The sequence below is a fragment of the Dromiciops gliroides genome, chromosome 4, assembly GCF_019393635.1.
Source record: "Dromiciops gliroides isolate mDroGli1 chromosome 4, mDroGli1.pri, whole genome shotgun sequence".
Lineage (NCBI taxonomy): Eukaryota > Metazoa > Chordata > Mammalia > Microbiotheria > Microbiotheriidae > Dromiciops > Dromiciops gliroides.
This window is the reverse complement of record NC_057864.1, coordinates 213,599,511-213,619,372: the sequence shown is the minus strand read 5'-3', so window position 1 is coordinate 213,619,372 and position 19,862 is coordinate 213,599,511. Positions and strand designations below refer to the sequence as shown.

Below are 19,862 nucleotides of genomic sequence, written 5' to 3'. Positions count from 1 at the left end.
CAGGCAAGTCACTTCTCCTTCCAGCGTTCTCAGAAACTCCAAGACTAAATTACAGAGAAGGTGCTGACCTGCAGTGTTTAGAGGAAGCTTCCTCACCCACCTGGAAGTCTCCTGTGCCAGTGAAATCACAGGTCTAGCCCCTGTCCCTGTTGGGGCTTTGTAAACCTTAGGCAGGTCAGTCTCCCTAGGACAAACTTGTCTTCAACTATAAAATGAGAGGTTGGATCAGATGGCCCCGTCCTTCCTTCCCCACATTTGTCATGGTAGGACTACATCTGCACTCTTCCATTTGGTACAAGAGCCCATTCCCTTTCATTCCCCCAGTCACTTGCTCTGCAATCTGGCTGGGTGGGATAGAAAATGAATTCTCTGGGAATGCAGTCAGTTTCCTATCCCAGGATTTCTGTTCTCATTCAAGAAGCACAGGTATCTTTAATGACATGGCCAATATGGGCTTCAGCCTCTGGCCCTGGATTTTTTCTCCTTTTACATAATTGACATCAATAATTACCTCCCAGCTAAAGAGAACAGAACTCCAGCTAAAAGAACCTTTCGTCTGCCTCCGCTAGCTAGGCTAGAGCAGTCAGGGGTCTGGCCACCCCTTGTTGTCTGGCACAGAGAAGGCCGACTAGGACAGGGTCGGGGAGTCAGGGAGAAGGAAGGAAATGGAGCAGTGGCCCCCTTTTCACTCCTCAGGCTCTCCCTAATAGGTCCCTGTCCAAGAACATCGCAAGCATCCCATCTAAGACCCAGCTGTGGGCGTGCCCTGTGCCACTTGGGTAAGTGGTATCCAGGCCAGGCAGGGGTTTCCAGTAGCTACTCCCCTTTCTACTCATTGGGCTGGACACACCCACACCTCTCCCCAAAGGAATAAAGCACAGTGGAGCTTTGTACCATCTGAATGAACTTCAAAGTGGCTAAAAGGGGCGCCCAGGGTTCCTGGCACTTGTCATTGTCTCCCCATACCAGCCAGCATTTCCCTTCAGGTCTAATTACTTCCACATGCTCCCAAGTGCTTTGAAGCACAAAACCTTAGTGAGAAAAGGAAAGGAATAACAGAAAGGTGGAGAGATGGGGTGTATTGGGTCAAAGGGTGGAGAAAGTGTGGTACAGGAGGGAGTAGAAGGCTCCTGGTGGAGTCAGATCCTTTTTGAATGGCATTCAAAGCCAGGCTCCCGGCGCGCCCCCCCCCTCCCCCCACTGCGTGCCTCCTGCCACCTCTGGACAGTCGATACTAAACCTAGAGCATCCACAGCAACAGCTCTCACACTGGAAAAACAATGGTATAGATTAAAAGGAATTTTAAAAGCCACTTAGAAAACAAAAGCTCACTCCCTACCCAAGGCCCAGACCAACAGAACTGGAGTCAAAGGTTCACTCTGTTTAAAAATGATGACTGGTCCCAGCTGGATGGGAGTGTGGCGGCTCTGTTCCCTCAGCTACCCAATGGCAGGCAGTTGGCTGTCCAGGCAATGCCGCAATCTCTGGAAGCTGCTCTGGCCTCGATTTTAGCCCCCTGGCTTCTGTGCGCTATGGTTCACTCTCTATTGATGTTGGGGACACGGAAAGCTAAAGTTGGGAATGGTGGGAAGGCTCCTAAAATGTCCTCATCCCTTGTGACTCCCATCACTCTTTCCCACTGAGGGCAGTGGGGAAATGATAGCCAAACAGCCAGGTTAGAGAGAGCCCCAGACTGGATTCCGGAAACCTTGGTTCAGCTCTAACACTTGCTAGGCTTCATTTTCTTCATCTGTAAAATGGGATTAGCATTTGCACTGCCCACTTATAAGGCTGTTGTGTGGGGTGCTGTGTGTTTTTTAAACCTTAGAAAGCTAAACAAAAGTGAAATGAGGGACAGGTTTCCCCTTTTTTTGCTTCCCTCTAAAGCCCTGAGCAAAGGAAGGCCTTTCTTGGACCTGGTTCTATGGGGTGGACATATTGGAAGTCGGCAAGCACATCAAGAAAGCAGAGCATCCCCTTGACCAGAAACCTTTGTGCTTTATGCTCAGTGGCTTTTCTTTGCGGCACAAAGATTGGGACTCCTGGTAAGGTGCCGTGGCAGTTAGGACTCTGCACTAAGCCCCAGTCTGAGGCAAGATTCACTATTTTGTCCTCATTGGTAACAGAGTAAGCTGACTCTCTTCTTCCAAAGCTCTTACGGGGAAGAAAAAGCAAAGAAAGGTGGAGTCAGATGTCCATTGCTATCTATCAGATATCAAATAGTATCTACTAGATAACTTGGAACACAGGGTTCATAAGGGAACCTGAGTCGGTCAGAACAACCTCTTCCTTGAATCGTTGTGGAGGAGTCCGGGTACCATAGTGGAGGTGCCAGGATGCTATGGGTACTGCTTGCATGTATGCCCTTAGGAAGCGATCTCACCTCAGTCAAGGTGGGGGAGCCCCCACATGAGGAATCTCTTCATTCCTGCTATGCCTGCATGACCTAATGCACGTCCAATGAAACTAGAAGGACAAGGGGATCTGGGTGTCTAGTTCCATCCACCCCCTCTGCCCATCAGTCCTGTGTGGCACCATCAAGGTGCCCCCACACACACACACACAGACACTTGGGGCCACTGCTCCTGCAGGCAGTTCCCAAGGGCCTGGGGCCAGCCCACACAAACACTACTTTATCCTGCCTGCTGGCGGCGGCGGCAGCTTCTGGAGCAGTGGCTGCAGCAAGAGGAACGTTTTCCAGGCGAGCCAGGCTCTGGGCTGCGGCTCATGCCCACATGTGTAAGGTTTCTTATTTCACAGCTTCTCTCAGCTCCCCGCCGGCGGGAGCTGGCTTGTGAGGGCTGGGACATTCACACACATGCTGTTTGTTATTCTGTCCTTTTTAAGAGTTGTGCTTTCGTCCTAAAAAGATGGAGAAAGAAGCAGGGGGGCGGGGGGCTGGGGAGCTGAATAAAGCTTTGAAGCAACTTGACTTTGGGTGATTAATGGCAGTGAGAAGGTTGAGCCAGGGAGGGAGACAGTTTTGATTTATTGATGTTGCTTTGTGAGAACAAATTTATAGCTCAGGGAAGCAGCTTCTGAGGGGAATATCAAATGGTTAAAAGGTTACAAACGAGCTTTGATGTCAGACGGCAGCAAGAATGTTGGGAGAAGGGGAGCACCAGGCTCAGCACCAGGTTCGTGTATAAACTAGAGATCAGGTACCTGGCTCAGAGCTGGGTGCCCCGTGGAGGGCTTGGGAGCCCCTCCCAGGGCCAGAACTGGGGGAGATGAGGCAGAGGCAGGGGTGTGGTGACTCTTCAGCCCCGTGTACATACAGCCTTTGTTTTCCAGGGAGCTAAGAATGAATGGCAGCACCAGCACCTTGATCTTGAACTGAGTAGCCCCTGGGGCAGGAAATCCAAGTGTGCTGGAACTCGAGGGCCTCACCTCACTTCACTTTGTTCCAGCCTGACCTGGCTTGCCCTCTTACCTGGATCCCAGTACCCTTTCCTCCTCCCTCACCTCCCACCTTGTGCTATTTCCAGGAAGACACCACCCAGGCTTCCTTCTTCTCCAGCCCTGGCAAATGGGAATTCAAGGGACCCTCATCCTGATGCTAAGTGGCCATGGTAGAAATTCTCAGGCGGACAGCCACTACAGACCTTGTGTTTGGTTTGCTTCAGTTAGGGCAGGAAGTAAACATAATCGGGCCTAAGAGGACTCCTGATTGAAATAAGACACCACCCAAACTGTTGGTGTGAGCTTAGTTCCCTGTCCTGGAACCAGGTACGTAGGCAGGCAGATGACGACATGAAAAGGTTCAGGGAGCTCATTTTGATCTCATAACCTGTCATCTTCTCCGGTGCTCCTGCTTCTAAAAATCAAGAAGCTAAATGGAGAAAAGAGGAAGCTCAGTATCTTCAGGTCCTTGGCATGCAGACTCCTAAACCAATTATCAACAGTGACTGGGCTCTTCTTGGCTAGACTTAGATTTACAAGACCCACGTTCAAATCCTAACCCCACTGCGTCAGCCAGGGCCAGTGGGCTCACCTACAAAATAAGTGGATCACACTAGATAATCTCTCAGTGCTACGAGTCAGTGTACCCCATTTCTAGAAATGTTTTTTCACCACCTCACCCCTCCCCACCCCAAGCTGAGAAGTGAGGCTAAAGGCGCCATACCAGCTGAGGTAACACCTTCTCGAACTGTTCAATGTCAACTTTGTCCTGGTCTTCGGCCTGGGCCTGCCTTATTGCTCGGGCTGCAGCTTCTGTCCCATGAATACAGGAGAAAAATAAAAGTGAAATTTGGGCAGGGTCAAGTACAGGATCTTGGCTTCTGATGTGGTTTATAAAAACTCCAGCATGAGAGATGACTAAACCCTGCCCCCCCTCCATTTTGCCTGGGATTATTTTGCTGTTAACTCACTATAGGTTGTCCTGAATTCTATGCCAGGTGCTTACTCTGAGTACAGCATAAGCTCCTTGTGGGCAGGGAAGAGACTGCTTTTCTTTTAGTCTTTGTTTTGCCAGCAATGAGGCATGTCCTGCAGTGATTAGGTACTAACTCAACAAATGCTTCTTGGATTGACTTGAACTGTCATTAACCCAGCTTTGGGAGCCTCAGGATTTCAAAGGTCAATTAAAATGAGGGGAGGCATACTGCAGGAGACAGAGAGATTGGGTGCCTCCAAGGAACTGGGAGAAATCCAGGGTAGCTCCAACACAAATCAGAAATTTGAGGACTGAGTCTCAGTGCCCATGGGAAGCCGTCAGTGGGAATTTTAAAAAGGGAGAGCAGAGCCTTTATCAAATTACCTAGGACAAAGATCTTTAGCATCTCCACCATGAGCTGCAGAGCATCGGCACTGACTGGAAAGGAGACAGAATAGAATTACTCCCATATTCCCCTCCCCAGGCACCTGCAGTCCAACCTGCTCTGGCCTGATTTAGTGTCTGTCTGCCTTTGTCTCTTCCATGGACTAGCAGGAAGCTTTAAGCCTTGTCTGACCTCGTGCCTGGATAATCAATGCAATGAGCCCTGCCGTCTCTTCTTCATCAAATACATAACCCCTTTTATCTCTCCATATCCTGTTGGAGCTGAGCACACGTCCATGTGTCTTCACGCCTGCTCCATACCACTTGGGAGAAGAATCAGAGGCCATGCCTACTTATTAAACTTCTCAATCTACAAGGCAGCAGTGAACTGGATACTCAGTTTCACTGACTGACTCCACAAGATCCTGATGCTAAAATCTGACTTCTGAGTGAAAAATCACCTTTCACTTTGATGAACTCATACTCATAGAATTCTCTAAGCAGAACCAAGAGAAAAGTCTTCACAAGGACCACTACGCCACAAAAAACATCACTAAAAAAAACCTGATCTTGAGTTCTGATTGAAGTCTGATTGATGCAGTGGCCCATCCTAACTTCAGAGATCAACCAGGGAAGCATGCCTTTCTCCTCTCAGCAAGGCCTCCAGGTGTAAAATTAAGTCTGGATTGTCATAAATGGGCTATATGTTAGCTTGTTTTAGCCTGAGGGTGCTAATGAGTTATAAAGGAAGGTTCTATTGGAAGATGGGGAGGGGGTCCCCAGGGATTTATGGAGTGGGGGGGAAGCTTTCATTTAAAAAAACAAAAAAAACCTTTCTTAAAATAAGGAAGGAAATTACCTTTGCATCTGTCATCCTTAAAATGTAAGTACAGCAACTTCCTTACCAGCTCCTATGGGAAGAAGGGAATAAGAGCTGGTAACATCTGGTGACTATCAGCAGCCACAAAAGTCAGATCTGATTCTACCGATTCCCTGTTTCCCCTACCACAATAGGGAAGAACCCATCTACAATCCCAAATGATACATGAGAAGCTTAAATACAATTATACACTTAAATACACAAAAATACACTCCACTTAAACGTTATCATTTACCCTGCAAGCCTCTAAGTTCTTTTCTAAGCTTGGTGGTGGTGGTGGTGGTGGTGGTGGACCACCCTCAACTTCAGTTTCAAGTGTCATTCAACTGTCATCTGGGAATGTCACTGGAATAATGGCAGCAGGATGGGAATAGATACTAGGATCTGGCACTCTTAGAAGTTGCTATCTGCCTAAGGTAGAAGACTGAAGCTGGTTTAAGGCAGTAAACTGGGCAAAGATGACTACATTTAGAGGGATGAAATGGCAAAAATCTCAAGGAAAAAAATAAAAAAAGTCAGAAGCTTTCAAACTACACAATAAAGCAGTAATTATCAAAATAGTTTAGTGTGGGTTTAAAAATAGATCAATAAGTGAAAAAGTTTAGGGATATAACATGTAAAAGCAAACATGGAGTAGCACAGTTTTTGTTAAAACTGAAGACTTCAAATATGGAGGGAAGAATTAATCTGATAAAAAGTGGAATGTAATCTGGCACAAATTAGATTTAGACCAACATCTCTTACCATACACTAAAACATAAGGCCCAAATACATATATAACTTAGATATAAAGGATGACATAAACAAATGAAAGGAGCAAGTAAGCAACTCCATCTCTTGAGACCTATGAAGAATGAGAGAATTCGTGATCAGAGGAATAGCAGATCACACACAAGATAAAAATGGACATTTTTATTATGTAAAATCAAACTTCTGAACAAACCAAAACTGTTAAAATTAGAAGGAAAATGTAACAGGAGAAAAAAAATCTTGAAACAAGTTTGATAAATGTCTCACACAAAACAGCATATCCCAAAAGTCTTAGTGCAGTTTTAAGCTATTAAAGTTTAAAATTTGGGGACATCCTGTATACAAGGACCTGATTCAAATCTACAAGAACAAGATATGTTCCCCATTAGGTAAATGATTAAAGGATGTGAACAGGTAATTTTCAAAGAAATTGAAATTGAAATGATCAAAAAGGGTATTTAAAATTATACAAATCACTAATAGAGAAATGCACATTAAAGTAATTTTGTCCTTATATCCATCAGATTGGCAAAGATAACAAAAAAGGAGAATGACGAATGTTAGAAGGTCTGCAAAAATATAGGCATACTAACCAGTATAATGTTGATGGAGCTGTGAGTTGGTCCAGCCATTCTGGAAAGCAAATTGGAATTATACCCCAAAAGTCATTAAACCTTTGACCCAGCAATGAACTAGGCAATTACCACTATCCAAAGAGATCTTGTCCAAGGAAGAATAAATAATGGGAGTATTTCTAAATGATCAGATGTGAAAGGGAAACTGCTGAATCTCTTGCTGAAGAGGGTGTGTGGGGAAACCCCAAATAGTAAAGTGAAATGCTAATGATAATATTTTTAAATGAACTGAAAGAGCTGGCACATTTTTCACGAGAGATGAGATTATTAAAGTAGTCTGATAAATACACTCCTCTGATCATATTTCTTTAACCAAATGGCTCCTCATTGCCTGCCTTAATAAAGCTTTATCTCAAGCTACTGACCTTTACTTCTATACATCCTAGCCAAACAAGCCTTGTTCTAGTCATGTCTTCTCTCTCCTGTGTACATACCTTCTCCCCAACATAATCCTGGAGAAGGGGATCTGCCATGCATTCCCCTTGCAATATTCCTTATATATTCAAATAAATGTTTGTTATATTGAAACTGACTTGAATAATTATAAATCTTAGCATTCTGGGTCAGAACCACCCTTGTGAAATTCCTTCAAATAAAAAGCTGTCAAGTGGGGCAGAGGTAGCTAAATGAGTTTTATCCCCTTAAAGGTAACAGTGGAGTAGTTACTAAGAGCAGAAACAGATACCTCTCCTTCATCAGTAGAATGGATGCCCAAGACCATGGGAACTAAAAATGTGTGCCTAGCACCACCTGCTGGTTATTTCTGGAAATGAGATGTTACCCATGTTCTTTTTTTTACACAACATAATTAATTGGGAAATATGTTTAACGTGATTGTACACATATAACCTATATCAGATTGCTTGATGTCTTGGGGAGTGGGGAGGGAAGGGAGAAAAATGCGGAACTCAAAATCTTACAAAATGAATGGTGAAAAATATCTTTACATGTAACTGGAAAAAAATAAAATACTAAGAAAAAAAATTATCTCATTTGATCCTCACAACAACCCTGAGAGGTAGGTGCCATTTTACAGTTGAGGAAACAGAGAGGTTAAGAGACTTGCCCAGGGTCACACACTAGTGTCTTGAAGCTGAACCCAGGTCATCCTTACTCCCCTAGATGCCTCATGTATTATCAGTCACAACCACTGGATGAAATGGTTTGGCTCAACAATTTAAGGGGAGGTGTATGTTAGGAAGAAAAATATATTACTTTTAAATATGGGAATATCTTGGGAACAAAAGTTAAAATAAAAGAAGGACTGAGTGAACAACAGTGTCCAGCCAGAGTTCTTAGCCTACTGTGGTCCAGGCACTGTGCTGGGAATACAAAGAAAGGGAAAAGACAGCTTTTCCTGCTCTCAAGGAGCTCATGCTCTAAAGGAGAAGACAACATGCACAATGACTATATACAAACAAGGGATACACAAGACAAATTGGAAATAAATAACAGAGGGAAGGCACTAGCATTAAGAAGGTATGGGGGGCAGCTAGGTGGCACAATGGATAGAGCACTGGCCCTGGATTCAGGAGGACCTGAGTTCAAATCCGGCCTCAGACACTTAACACTTACTAGCTGTGTGACCCTGGGCAAGTCACTTAGCCCCAAATGCCTCACCAAAAACAAACAAACAAACAAACAAAGAGGGCATGGGAAAGGTTTTTTGTAAATCATGGGATTCCAGATGGGACTTTAAGGGAGCCAGGAGGTAGAGATGAGGAGTAAGAAGCCTAAGGACCCTTTCTCAACATGTTTTTAAGTGTATGAAATAAAATACCAAACAAAACTAATTATCTCCAAATAGTTACTGAAATATTTTTAAAAATAAGTTTATGGCCCTCCAGATTAAGAAATGTGCATTTAAGGGCCAAAAGAAGGATTTCACAGAAGAGCCTAACAATGTGTGGGATTTGTTTTGTCTATGCTTACATGGGTTTAGTTTGGTTTTTCCCAGTGTGGGGAGGTGGGAAGGGAAAGAAAATAAATGCTTGTTAATTGAAAAAGAAAAGAAAAAACAACAAGGGAGTTCAGGAGAAACATAACAGGAAGGAAAAGTATCAGAAGAGAAGGCCCCGGGAGATGCATCAAACCAAGGCAAGAGGTAGTAGCAGTAAATGAAAGAGAAGAGGAACCTGGTTTTTGTCTTCTTAGTTCATAAAACTGTTGACAAACAGATGGGCTCTGGGTGTCTACTCATAGTCTAGCCGACAACTCTCAAGCCTCTTTCTACTTCAACTCCTTCCCAACATTGCCCAAGCATAGCCTCTGGCTCTTTGGCCCACCAGAGAGCAGAACTCAATAGAGCCTGCCTATAAACTAGTAATAAAATAAGACAATTTTTTTTTAATGAAGTCTCTTCTCCCTAAATTTATCCTGCAGGGAAGGTTAGCAATACTATGTCCCTTCATTAGAGGCCTATCTCCAAACTTCATCTCTATTATGGAAATGATCTTCATTTCCCCAAGATTATGCTAGCAGGGTATAAGCCCAACATATGCCTGCCATAGAGGAACCATAAGGACAACCAGCTCTTTCCTACTTTGTCTTTCACCCTAGACCCTTTCATTCCTGCTGGTTTTCTAAGCACAGCCCTGTTTAGCATTCTATACTGGAGAGAAGCTCTGGTGGCAGGTGATGGAAGTTTATATGAATAATTCTATTAGATTGTATCATAACCCATATTTGTATCATAACATCAGAAGCTTCACTTTACACATCACTCTCCTGGAAGCCTACTGTGATGATTCAACAAGAGAAAGAACAAAGTATTTTCCATCTTCTTTAGAAGCTTTGTTTTCTTCACCTTTTTCAATTACTAAAACTGGTTTTTAAATGGATTTTAAGATTCACCTGTGCTTACTGCATTTTAAACCTCTAGCCTGAATCACTGGACTGGCCTAGCTTAGAGCTGGTTCTAGAATGCATTTAAATTCCAAGTATAGGGATTTATATTTGATCCTGAAATGAGAGAATAGAGTTTACTGATTAAGGGAGTGGCATGGTCAGTCACTCAACATGCATTAACTAAGCACCTACTATGCACCATGTCAAGTACTGGGGATACAAAGAAAAGCAAAAGTCAGCCACTACCACTGAGAAACGCAAAATCTAGGCAAACAAATATGTCCAAACAAACTATATTCAGGATAAAAAGAAAATCATTTAAAGAAAATCATTAAAAAAAAAGGATGGGGGGCAGCTAGGTGGCACAGTGGATAAAAAGCATTGGCCCTGAATTCAGGAAGACCTGAGTTCAAATCCAGCCTCAGACACTTGACACTTACTAGCTGTGTGACCCTGGGCAAGTTACTTAACCCCAATTGTCCCACAAAAAAAAAAAAAAAAGGAATTGGGAAAGGCTGCCTGTAGAAAAGCCAGGAGGAGAAGAGAAAGGAAAGCATTTCAGCATGGAGAACAGCCAGAGAAAATGCCTGGTTCTGAGAGGAGTATAGGATGGAGTAAGGTGAAAGAATATTGGAAATGTAGGAGGGGGCTGGGTTATGAAGGGTTTTGAACGCCCCATATTTTAGAAAAATCATTTTGCCAGCCACATGGAGGATAGAATGGAGTGGGGAGGGGGCAGCTAGATGGCACAGTGGTAAAGCACCGGCCCTGGATTCAGGAGTACCTGAGTTCGGGTCTGGCCTCAGACACTTGACACTTACTAGCTGTGTGACCCTGGGCAAGTCACTTAACCCTCATTGCCCCACCAAAAAAACAAAAAAAAAAAAAAAACAAAACAAAACAAAAAAAAAAAGAATGGAGTGGGGAGAAACTTGAAGCAAGAAGATCGATCAAAAGGCTAGTGCAACAGTCCAGATGAGAGAAAGTGGTTGCTGTGTGGGTAGAGAGAAGGGGACAGATGCAAAAGCTAGGGTGGAGATAGAAATAACAAGGTCTGGCAACTAACTGGCTATCTGGAGTGAGAGCAGTGCCTGAAAGGATCATGACAACTTTGAGGGAAACAGAGATGTCTGAGCCTGTAAGACCTGGCAGAGCTGCTGCTCCCATATCAGCTATCCTTCCCTCACTCAGCCTGGAGGAGCAATTGGGCGATCAAGCCCCAGTGCCCCCTGGCCTTTGCTTCACAAACCCACCCTGCGGAGACCGTTCATAATGTAATTCAAATTTCCAGTAAAGATGGCAATATGAAAGGTTGTGGAGGGACCCAGATCCTTCCCTTTCCCACCCACCCCCAGCAAATACATGAATAGGATCTCAGATGAAACAATGATAAATAAAAACAAACAAAAGCAAAGATAAGTTCCTCTACAATCTAGAACCATACCAAAAAGATAACAAGAAACCAACAGAGGCTTGGAGAGGCAATGCACCAGGGAAGTCAATGCAAACCCCAATAAACAGACCAGAAGTTTGTAAGCACTGGGAAACAGCCAAAATATGAATGAACAGAAGAAAATACTGATGATAATGAAGAAAGTATATATATATTTAAAAACCCAAGAGGTAAACAGTAAATCTGAAAGAATAACTCCATAACAAGTATAAGCAGAGCCTCAGAGGAAAAAAATGGCTTGGTCACAGGGACCTTCAAAATGAGTAAATGAAATGAAGCAAGAGATTAAAAAAAAATACAAGAAAATTAGAATTGTAGAGGGAAAAAAAAACAAAGATAAAGCTTACTATAGTTGGTGGGAAATTTGACCAAAATTAGCACTTTATGAAAAATAGAATGGAGCAAACTAAACTTGATGATTCCATGAGACATTAAGAAATATTGGAACAGAGTCAAAAGATTGAAAAAAAATTGAAATATATAAGCTACTTACTATTAATTACAACTGGCCTGGGGCAGCTAGGTGGTACAGTGGATAGAGCACTGGCCCTGGATTCAGGAGGACCTGAGTTCAAATCCAGTATCAGACACTTAATACTAGCTGTGTGACCCTAGGCAAGTCACTTAACCCCAATTGCCTCACCAAAAAAAAAAAAAAACAAAAAAAAACAACTGGCCTACAAAACAGATCAAGGAAAAATGATTTAGGAATCATTAGACTACCTGAAAGCCATTACCAAACAAAAAACCTGGATAGCCTAGTTTAAGAAATTAAAAGAGAAAACTATCCAAATTCATTAAAACCACAGAAAAAGGTAAAAGTATAAAGAATCTATCAGTTACCTGCTGAAAGAAATCCCAAAATGAAAACTCCCAGGAACATCTTAGCCAAAATCAAGATCTTCCAAGTCAAAGAAAAAATACTTCAAGCAGACAAAACAAATTTAAATATCATGGAACCACGTTTAGGATTACATAATACTCTGCTGGAAATATGATATTCAAAAAGGGAAAAGCATAACATCCTATGAAAAACTGAAATGCAAATCACAGGAGTCAAAAGAAATCTGTAAAGTTAAAAATATCAGTGCAATCTGAATTGACTAGACAATAATAAGTGCTCATGTTTAAACAAAGTGAGAAACAAGACGGAATCCCATTGTCTTCAAGGAAGAAATTAAGATGAACATATGGTCTGGGTAAATGAGGAAAAGGAATACGTTAATGAAGAAATGAGGAAGAAGGGGAAGGAACCGTTATTTCAAATAACTAAAAAGAATATACAAACATGGTAGAAAGATTATGGGGAGCATAGTCTGATTGTGTACAAACATATGATGCAGGAATAATGCCTATGTCCATAGTAAGTGTTTTGCTGTCTGATAAAAGGAACATCTCTTTCTTTGTGATACTGTTTGATGCTCATCATGTCAAACCTACCAATTTTTTTGTTTTGTTTTGTTTTGGTGAGGCAATTGGGGTTAAGTGACTTGCCCAGGGTACACAGCTAGTAAGTGTTAAGTGTCTGAGGCTAGATTTGAACTCAGGTCCTCCTGAATCCAGGGCCAGTGCTCTATACGCTGCGCCACCTAGCTGCCCCCTGCCAATTTTTTTTTTAAGCAGGTATTAATGAAATAGAAGCTTGTGACTTCTGTATAATACACAAGTCTTTGACCTCTCTCATTTCTTTCTCCTGACCTATACTTTCTCATGTATTTCTCCCCATCTTCATCTTTTTCCATCTTTGTATTGAAATCATCCAGTACCAAAGCATACATTGATTTCATCTGGAGGGTATTATCAAGTTCTTCATAGAATTTCTCTGCCTGTTCATCTTCAGGAACTAATATTAGTACATAAACTACAATTACTCTTATAGGGTCTTTTTTGCAAATACTTATGATTAGTATTGTAATATGGTGGTATAGTGGTTAGAGCACTGGGCCTGGCGTCAGAAAGATCTGAGTTCAAATTGGGCCTCAGACACTTACTAGCTGTGTGACTCAGTTCCTCATCTGTAAAATGGGGACACACTGGAGAAGGAAATGGCAAACCATGCCATTACCTTTCTCAATAATGGGGTCAGGTAGAGTCAGACATTACTGAACAACATGAGCAATGACCAAATGTCCTATGAAATAATATTTCTTATAGCTTTGGGACATGTGATTACCATTTCCATTGTTGGTAGCAGCACCCATGAGCCATCCTTCCCTTGTGGTGCAATTTCTTTGTTCTGGTTTCATTTGCAGCAAGAATGTCAAGATTAATATGATTTAGCTTTTTCAGCATTATGTCCACTCATGGGTCACTGAACAAGAATCTCACATTTGACTGTTTGGTACTCTAAGTTTGTTGATGTTTTAAAAGCTTAAACCTTCTCTGTTCCCCTTCTGAATCACTGCCACTGTTACTCCAGAAATAGGAGGCAGCCACACAGGACTAAGGGCCCTTTTTTCATTTTTCCCTATTTCATGGGTTGCAATAGCCAAAAAAGTTTCATTACCAAGTAGCCAGACTACTGGCAATATAACTTTCTATGATAGCTGGTCCTCAGAGAAATAGATTTTCTTTTTTGGGGGGGAAGAAGGGGATATTGGCTTATGGGGGAAGAAATCATGAAAGGTTTCAAAGAGAAGGTGGTTCCTGAAGCTAAGCCTTGAAGAAAGAGAAGGATTCCAAGGAATATATTCTACTTGCGAGGGAAAAAACCTATGGGAAAGAGAGTGACATATTGAGTTCTAGCCACATTTGGTGGGTCAGTTTGAATGGAATGCAGAGAATATGAAGACTAAGATGAAATAACTATGGAGAAGTAGAAGTAGATGGAAGTTAGATTGTGGAGGGCTAAATTTAAACAACAGTCTTAGGGAAGAAATCAAAGTTATCAAGAGTGAAGTGAAAAAAATGCTCTAAATCACAACTGATTAGAGAAATGCAAATTAAAACAACTCTGAGGTACAAATTCACACTTATCATACTGGCTAACATGACAGAAAAGGAAAATGACAAATGCCAGAGGGGATATGGGAAAAATAGGGATACTAATGCACTGTTACACCCAAAGGTCTAAAAACTGTGCATACCCTTTGACACAATAATACTACTACTAGGTCTATAATCCAAAGAGATCAAAGGGGAAAGAACCTATATGTACAAAAATATTTATAATGGCTTTTTGTGTGTGGTGGCAAAGAACCGGAAACTGAGGGAATAACCAACCATCAATTGGGGAATGGCTGAACAAGTTGTGGTAATGATTGTGAAGGAATACTATTTTGCTTTAAAAAACAAGTAGGATAATTTCAGAAAAATCTGGGAAGTCTTATATGAACTGATGTAAAGTGAAATCAGCAGAACCAAGATAATATCATATACAGCAGCAATATTATAACAATGATCACCTATGAAAGACATAGCTACTCTGATCAAGACAATGATCCATGACAATTCCAAAGGACCCGAGATGAAAATTGCTATCTAACTTCGGAGAAAGAATTAATGAACTCTGAGTGCCACTTTTTTTCACTTAAAAAAAATTTACCATCTGAGAAGTCTGTATTTTATGCTAGAAGCAAACAGTAGAAACAGAGGTGTGTTATGGTCAACCATGTTCCTGGAAGGTGACTTTGGCATTATGTAGAAGGGAGACAGTGGCAGCAGAGAGACCAAAGAACAAATGTAATAAGCCAAGAGTGAGATGATAAAGGCTTCAGTATAGTGGCTATGTGAATGGAGAGGAGACATCTGCAAGAGATGTTGTAATTCATTTTGGAAGGGAGGGAGAAAAGGCCTTGATGATTATAAAGTTGCCAACTGGTATTATTAGAAATAATAGATAATAACTCTGGGGCTGAAAAGTATTTAAAAAGTCATGTGGTTTGGGGCAGCTGGGTGGTTCAGTGGATAAAGCACCGACCCTGGATTCGGGAGGACCTGAGTTCAAATCTGGACTCAGACACTTGATACTTACTAGCTGTGTGACCTTGGGCAAGTCACTTAACCCTCACTGCCCTGCAAAAAACAACATAAAAAACCAAAAAAAACTATAGTGAGGTGGTGAATTTATCTTTGGGGCAGCCAGGTGGCGCAGTGGATAGAGCACCAGCCCCGGATTCAGGAAGACCTGAGTTCAAATCTGACCTCAGACACTTGACACTTACTAGCTATGTGACCCTGGGCAAGTGGCTTAACTCTCATTGCCCCGCAAAACAACAGCAACAATAACAAAACATCATTGGGAAATACTTAACAAAATTAATAAAAATAGAAAAGAACATAGATAATCTTAATGTTGGGTTTTCTAAGTCAATATATAGCCCATAGGCATCCTTATTTATAGTTTAATGGCTCCTGTTTCTCTCTGAGTTTGATATCACTGGTGTAGATGATTCTTTCTAAGACCTTGGCAGTGAAGGATGGGAAAGACAGGATAATAGCTTAAGGGAAGGCAGAGTCAAGGTGGGGTTTTCTAAGGACATGGTAGTGTGGGAATTTATTGTGATTTGGGGACCCTGCCTTTGGGCTGAGATTAAAAAGCCATAGGCCCTCAGGGTTCTTCTCTAAGAGGGGTTGGTGCCCCTCCCCCTCTGCTTCAGTCAAGAGGAGAAGCCCGTGGGGCTCAGAGAAGGCTGGGCAGACAGCTGGGGAAAGCTCAAGCTCCCTCCTCCCTGAGGGGAGCTGCCCTGAAGATCCCAGGCTTGTCCAGCCAGGCCCAGGGCGCGCAGCAGGGGGCACAGTCCCCTCCAGCCCTGGATGTGGTATGCACTGGACACTCGAGCCCCCCTCCTACCCCCGCGCAGCCCTAGCGCAGCCAGGGGATTAGCTTGGCGTGTACAGGGGCGTAGGGAGCCCAAGGTTTGAGGGGAGAGAAGGAAGATATATACTGAGGAGTTAGACAGTAAGGGGAAATGTACAGAAAGAGCACGTACAGAAAGAGGACGCCGGAGGACTAGGAAATTGCTAAGGAGATGGTGGCTACAGTAAAGAAAGGGGGTTCGCAACAGTAAGAGGCTTTTCAGGGGCTGGCAGGAGTACAGAACAGGGGGCTTTTCAATGAGGGGGACGCTAGAAGGTCCGTTGGTACGCAGGAGGACACTAAGAAAGGTAGATGACAAAGAGTAAGCACAAGCAGTGGCAGGATGGAGATGTGCGGAAAGCAGTCAGGTCTTGTATAACTTTGTATTTCTTTACCCTTATCTCTTGCGTTTATTTTTTTTTTTTTTAATTTTTAGTGAGGCAATTGGGGTTAAGCGACTTGCCCAGGGTCACACAGCTAGTAAGTGTTAAGTGTCTGAGGCCGGATTTGAACTCAGGTCCTCCTGACTCCAGGGCTGGTGCTCTATCCACTGCACCAACTAGCTGCCCCTCTTGCGTTTATTTTTATAAATAAACCCTGCTTTGATTATTTAATTATCAATTTTGGGAGGAGCAGTGTGGGGGAAATTTTATAAATGGCCCATATTAAATTAATAGCAGTCAGATAGCCAGCCAGTCAAAAGTCTCCAAATTAGGCCCCCCAGTCAGATTAAGCCACAAATCAGTAAAAATATTATTTTTTTTTTTTTTTGTGGGGCAATGAGAGTTAAGTGATTTGCCCAGGGTTACACAGCTAGTATGTGCTAAGTGTGGGAGGCCAGATTTAAACTCAGGTCCTCCTGAATCCAGGGCCAGTGCTTTATCCACTGCACCACCTAGCTGCCCCCCAAAATATTCTTACAGTAGGCTGTAGGTTTCCCCTCATTGGACACAAATCTTCAGGCACAGACTAGAAGACCATTTGTCCATTACAAGTAGAAATTCCTTTTTAGTTATGTGTTGGACTAGAGGATGGCTGAGGTCCATGGAACTTTAAAATTCTGTGGTTCTGGGACAGAGCACCGGCCCTGGATTCAGGAGTACCTGAGTTCAAGTCCAACCTCAGACACTTAACACTTACTAGCTGTGTGACCCTGAGCAAGTCACTTAACCCCAATTGCCTCACACACACAAAAAAACCTTTAAAAAAAATTCTGTGGTTCTGGCTTTGGTTTCTTTCATTTCCTACTCCTGAACCATATTTTCCAACCTTTTTTTAAAGTAATAAACACTTTTATTTATAGTTTTGAGTTTCAATTTTTATCCCTCCTTCCCCCCTCCCTGAGGGGGTAAGCAGCTTTTTAATTTTTTTGGCCATTCTTGTTTATGCTCACTTTAACACTGAAGTCACAGAGTATCAAATTACACGTTGTTTTCATTTGGAGGGTCTAATGGAGTTCTTCATAGACTTTCTCTTTCCTTCTTCTGTAATCAATGTTACATAATTACATATGTTCACAGTGATTCCCTTGCAGTGTGATGCCAGAAAATCAAATGTCCCATGAAATGATGTTTCTCGTTGTCTTGGTATGCACAATTAAACCAACTTTCTTCTGGTTTTGTTTGCAGCAAAAAATGTCAAGATTGATATGATTCAATGATCTCACTTTTAAAATACCAACAGCTATATTAATTTTTGTAGGCTGTCTTTAAAACGATATCATTCTGCCCTGTCACAGCAAAAACAGAAGAGGATCTCCCAGTATTCAAGGGCTACTTTGTATTTTTCTCAGTTTCATTAGTTGGGGAAGTCAACATATCATTGACAAGTGGCTACACTATCCACAATGGTGTTCAAAAACCAGACACATTGTATTGAGTGCTGGGCCAGAATTCATAGTCTTTCCAGTACGAAGGGTAGATCTCATGTTCTTCTGGCGAGGGTTTTGAGAACCCAGGGTCATCTTCACAACACAGAGAGGTGTCACAGTAGCGCTTGTAGCGACACAATTCTATATATCCATTTTTGCATCTTCAACTGCCTGTCAAACATCTCTCTACATACACATGCCACAAGCACCTCAAAATCAGAAGTCTAAAAATGAACTCATTTTCTCTTTGTTGTCATTCAGGCATTTTTCAGTCATGTATGACTCTTCATGACCCTATATAGGGTTTTCTTGGCAAAGATACTATAATGGTTTGCCATTTCCTTCTCCAATTCATCTGACAGATGAGCAAACTGAGGCCAAAGAGGGTTAAGTGACCTGTCTGGGTCACACAACTAGAAGTATCTGAGGCCAGATTTGAACTCAGGAAGATAGGTCATCCTGTCTCCAAGCCCAGCACTCTATCCACTGAGCCATCTAACTTCCCCTCTCTAATCTTCCCTAACTAATGAGGAAACCAGTTCTTTCTCCCAGGGACCTAGGTTCACATGTCATAGTCATCCTAGACTCTTACAATAAAGTCAAAGGCAGAATGTGATCTCAGGTGTTCCTGACTCCATTTAACACACTAGTCACTATGCCAAGACTGTCTTTTCTCAAGCCCATTAAATAACTAAGCATTTATTAAGTGCTTTCATTGTGCCAAAGGAGCAGCTCAGTGGAAAGAGTTCAGGGCCTGAAGTCAGGAAGACCCCTCCCCCTAAGTTCAAATCTGGCCTCAGACACTTCCTAGCTTGTGACCCTGGGGAAGTCACTTAACCCTGTTTGCCTCAGTTTCCTCATCTGTAAAATGAACTGGAGAAGGAAATGGCAAACCACTCCAGTATATTTGCCAAGAAAACCCCAAATGGAGTCACGAAGAGTCGGACACGACTGAAACCGACTGAATAATAACAATGTGTGCTAAGTGCTGGAGATAGGAAGGAAAAAATAAAATAATAGTTCCTGCCCTCAAGGAGCGCACAGTCTAAAAGGAAAGACAACCATATACAATCAGGCCCTAAAACAATAAATCGGAATAAATCAGAAAGAGGCCACTACTATTAAGGAGGGTAAGGAAAAGCTTTCCGTAGACGGTGAGGAGGCCAAGAGCCGGAGTCGAGGAGGGAGAGCATTCCTGGGGAAAAGCCAGTGAAAACGTTCGGCGTCGGGAGATGCAGGGTCTTGGGCGAAGAACAGCGAGCAAGGAGGCCAGTGTCCTTGGATCAGAGTTCGTGGAGGGGGGTCGCGTGTAAGAAGCCTTAGGAGGGAGGCAGCTTATGAAAGGTTTTCAAGGCCAAATAGGAGTTTGTATTTGATCTGGAGGTAACAGGGAGCCACTGCAGTTTGTGGAGGGGGTGGGAGGTGCCATGGTCAAACCTGCCCTTTAGGAAGGTCATTATTTTCCCCCATTAGAAAGCCTCATGGCTCTTATCTGCAAATCTTGGCGTCCTAATCCTCTCTCCTGTCCCCTTCCCAGCCCCAGGCGGCCCCTCCTCCCCCCTCGCCCCATTCTTGCTCCGCAGCCTCCCGGGAGCGCTCCGCAACCTGTGCGCAGAAGAGCCCCTACCTTCCTAAAGCTAGGACCATCTTCCTCCATCTCAGCCGCCGAGAACCGCGAAGACCTCGCAGACCCCGCCCCGGAGGTCTTGTACCAGCCAATGAGAAACGGCCGCGGGAAGAGGCAGCTGCGATGCTGCCAGCTGCGTCCAGCTCCTGCCCCAGTCGCTACGGTCCCCGGCGCACGCATGCTCTCGCCTCTTTCGTTCGCCCGCCACGGGGCTACTCCTAAGCGAAGGCCCCGTGAGGG

At 43.2% G+C, this 19,862-nt stretch overlaps 1 protein-coding gene across 3 annotated transcripts; it reads right to left on the bottom strand.

Moving 5' to 3' along the window:
• Window positions 1–2,972: 2,972 nt before the first annotated feature.
• CENPX (centromere protein X) lies at window positions 2,973–19,821 on the bottom strand. 3 transcript variants are annotated; one of them, XM_043999553.1, is made up of 6 exons: window positions 19,623–19,782; window positions 6,986–7,025; window positions 5,622–5,673; window positions 4,763–4,816; window positions 4,127–4,215; window positions 2,973–3,832 (listed from the first exon to the last, which is right to left on the bottom strand). In XM_043999553.1, exons 1-6 carry the CDS (start codon window positions 19,640–19,642, stop codon window positions 3,818–3,820), a joined length of 270 nt encoding a protein of 89 aa, XP_043855488.1. In that variant the 5' UTR covers window positions 19,643–19,782; the 3' UTR covers window positions 2,973–3,817. The 3 variants fall into 3 exon arrangements, with proteins under 3 accessions (XP_043855488.1, XP_043855486.1, XP_043855487.1); XM_043999551.1 differs by lacking the exon at window positions 6,986–7,025 and having other exon boundaries at window positions 19,623–19,821; XM_043999552.1 differs by lacking the exons at window positions 2,973–3,832; window positions 6,986–7,025 and having other exon boundaries at window positions 4,157–4,226; window positions 19,623–19,821.
• Window positions 19,822–19,862: the final 41 nt, after the last annotated feature.

Bases quoted from the DNA above. Each gene is read 5' to 3' on its own strand.
- CENPX (XM_043999551.1), bottom strand. From the start codon at position 19,802: ATGCGTGCGCCGGGGACCGTAGCGACTGGGGCAGGAGCTGGACGCAGC. The intron at 4,817-5,621 runs GTAATTTCCTTC...TCTCCTTTCCAG, and splicing joins TAAGGATGACAGATGCAAAG to TCAGTGCCGATGCTCTGCAG. The intron at 4,216-4,762 runs GTAATTTGATAA...TTCATGGGACAG, and splicing joins GCTAAAGATCTTTGTCCTAG to AAGCTGCAGCCCGAGCAATA.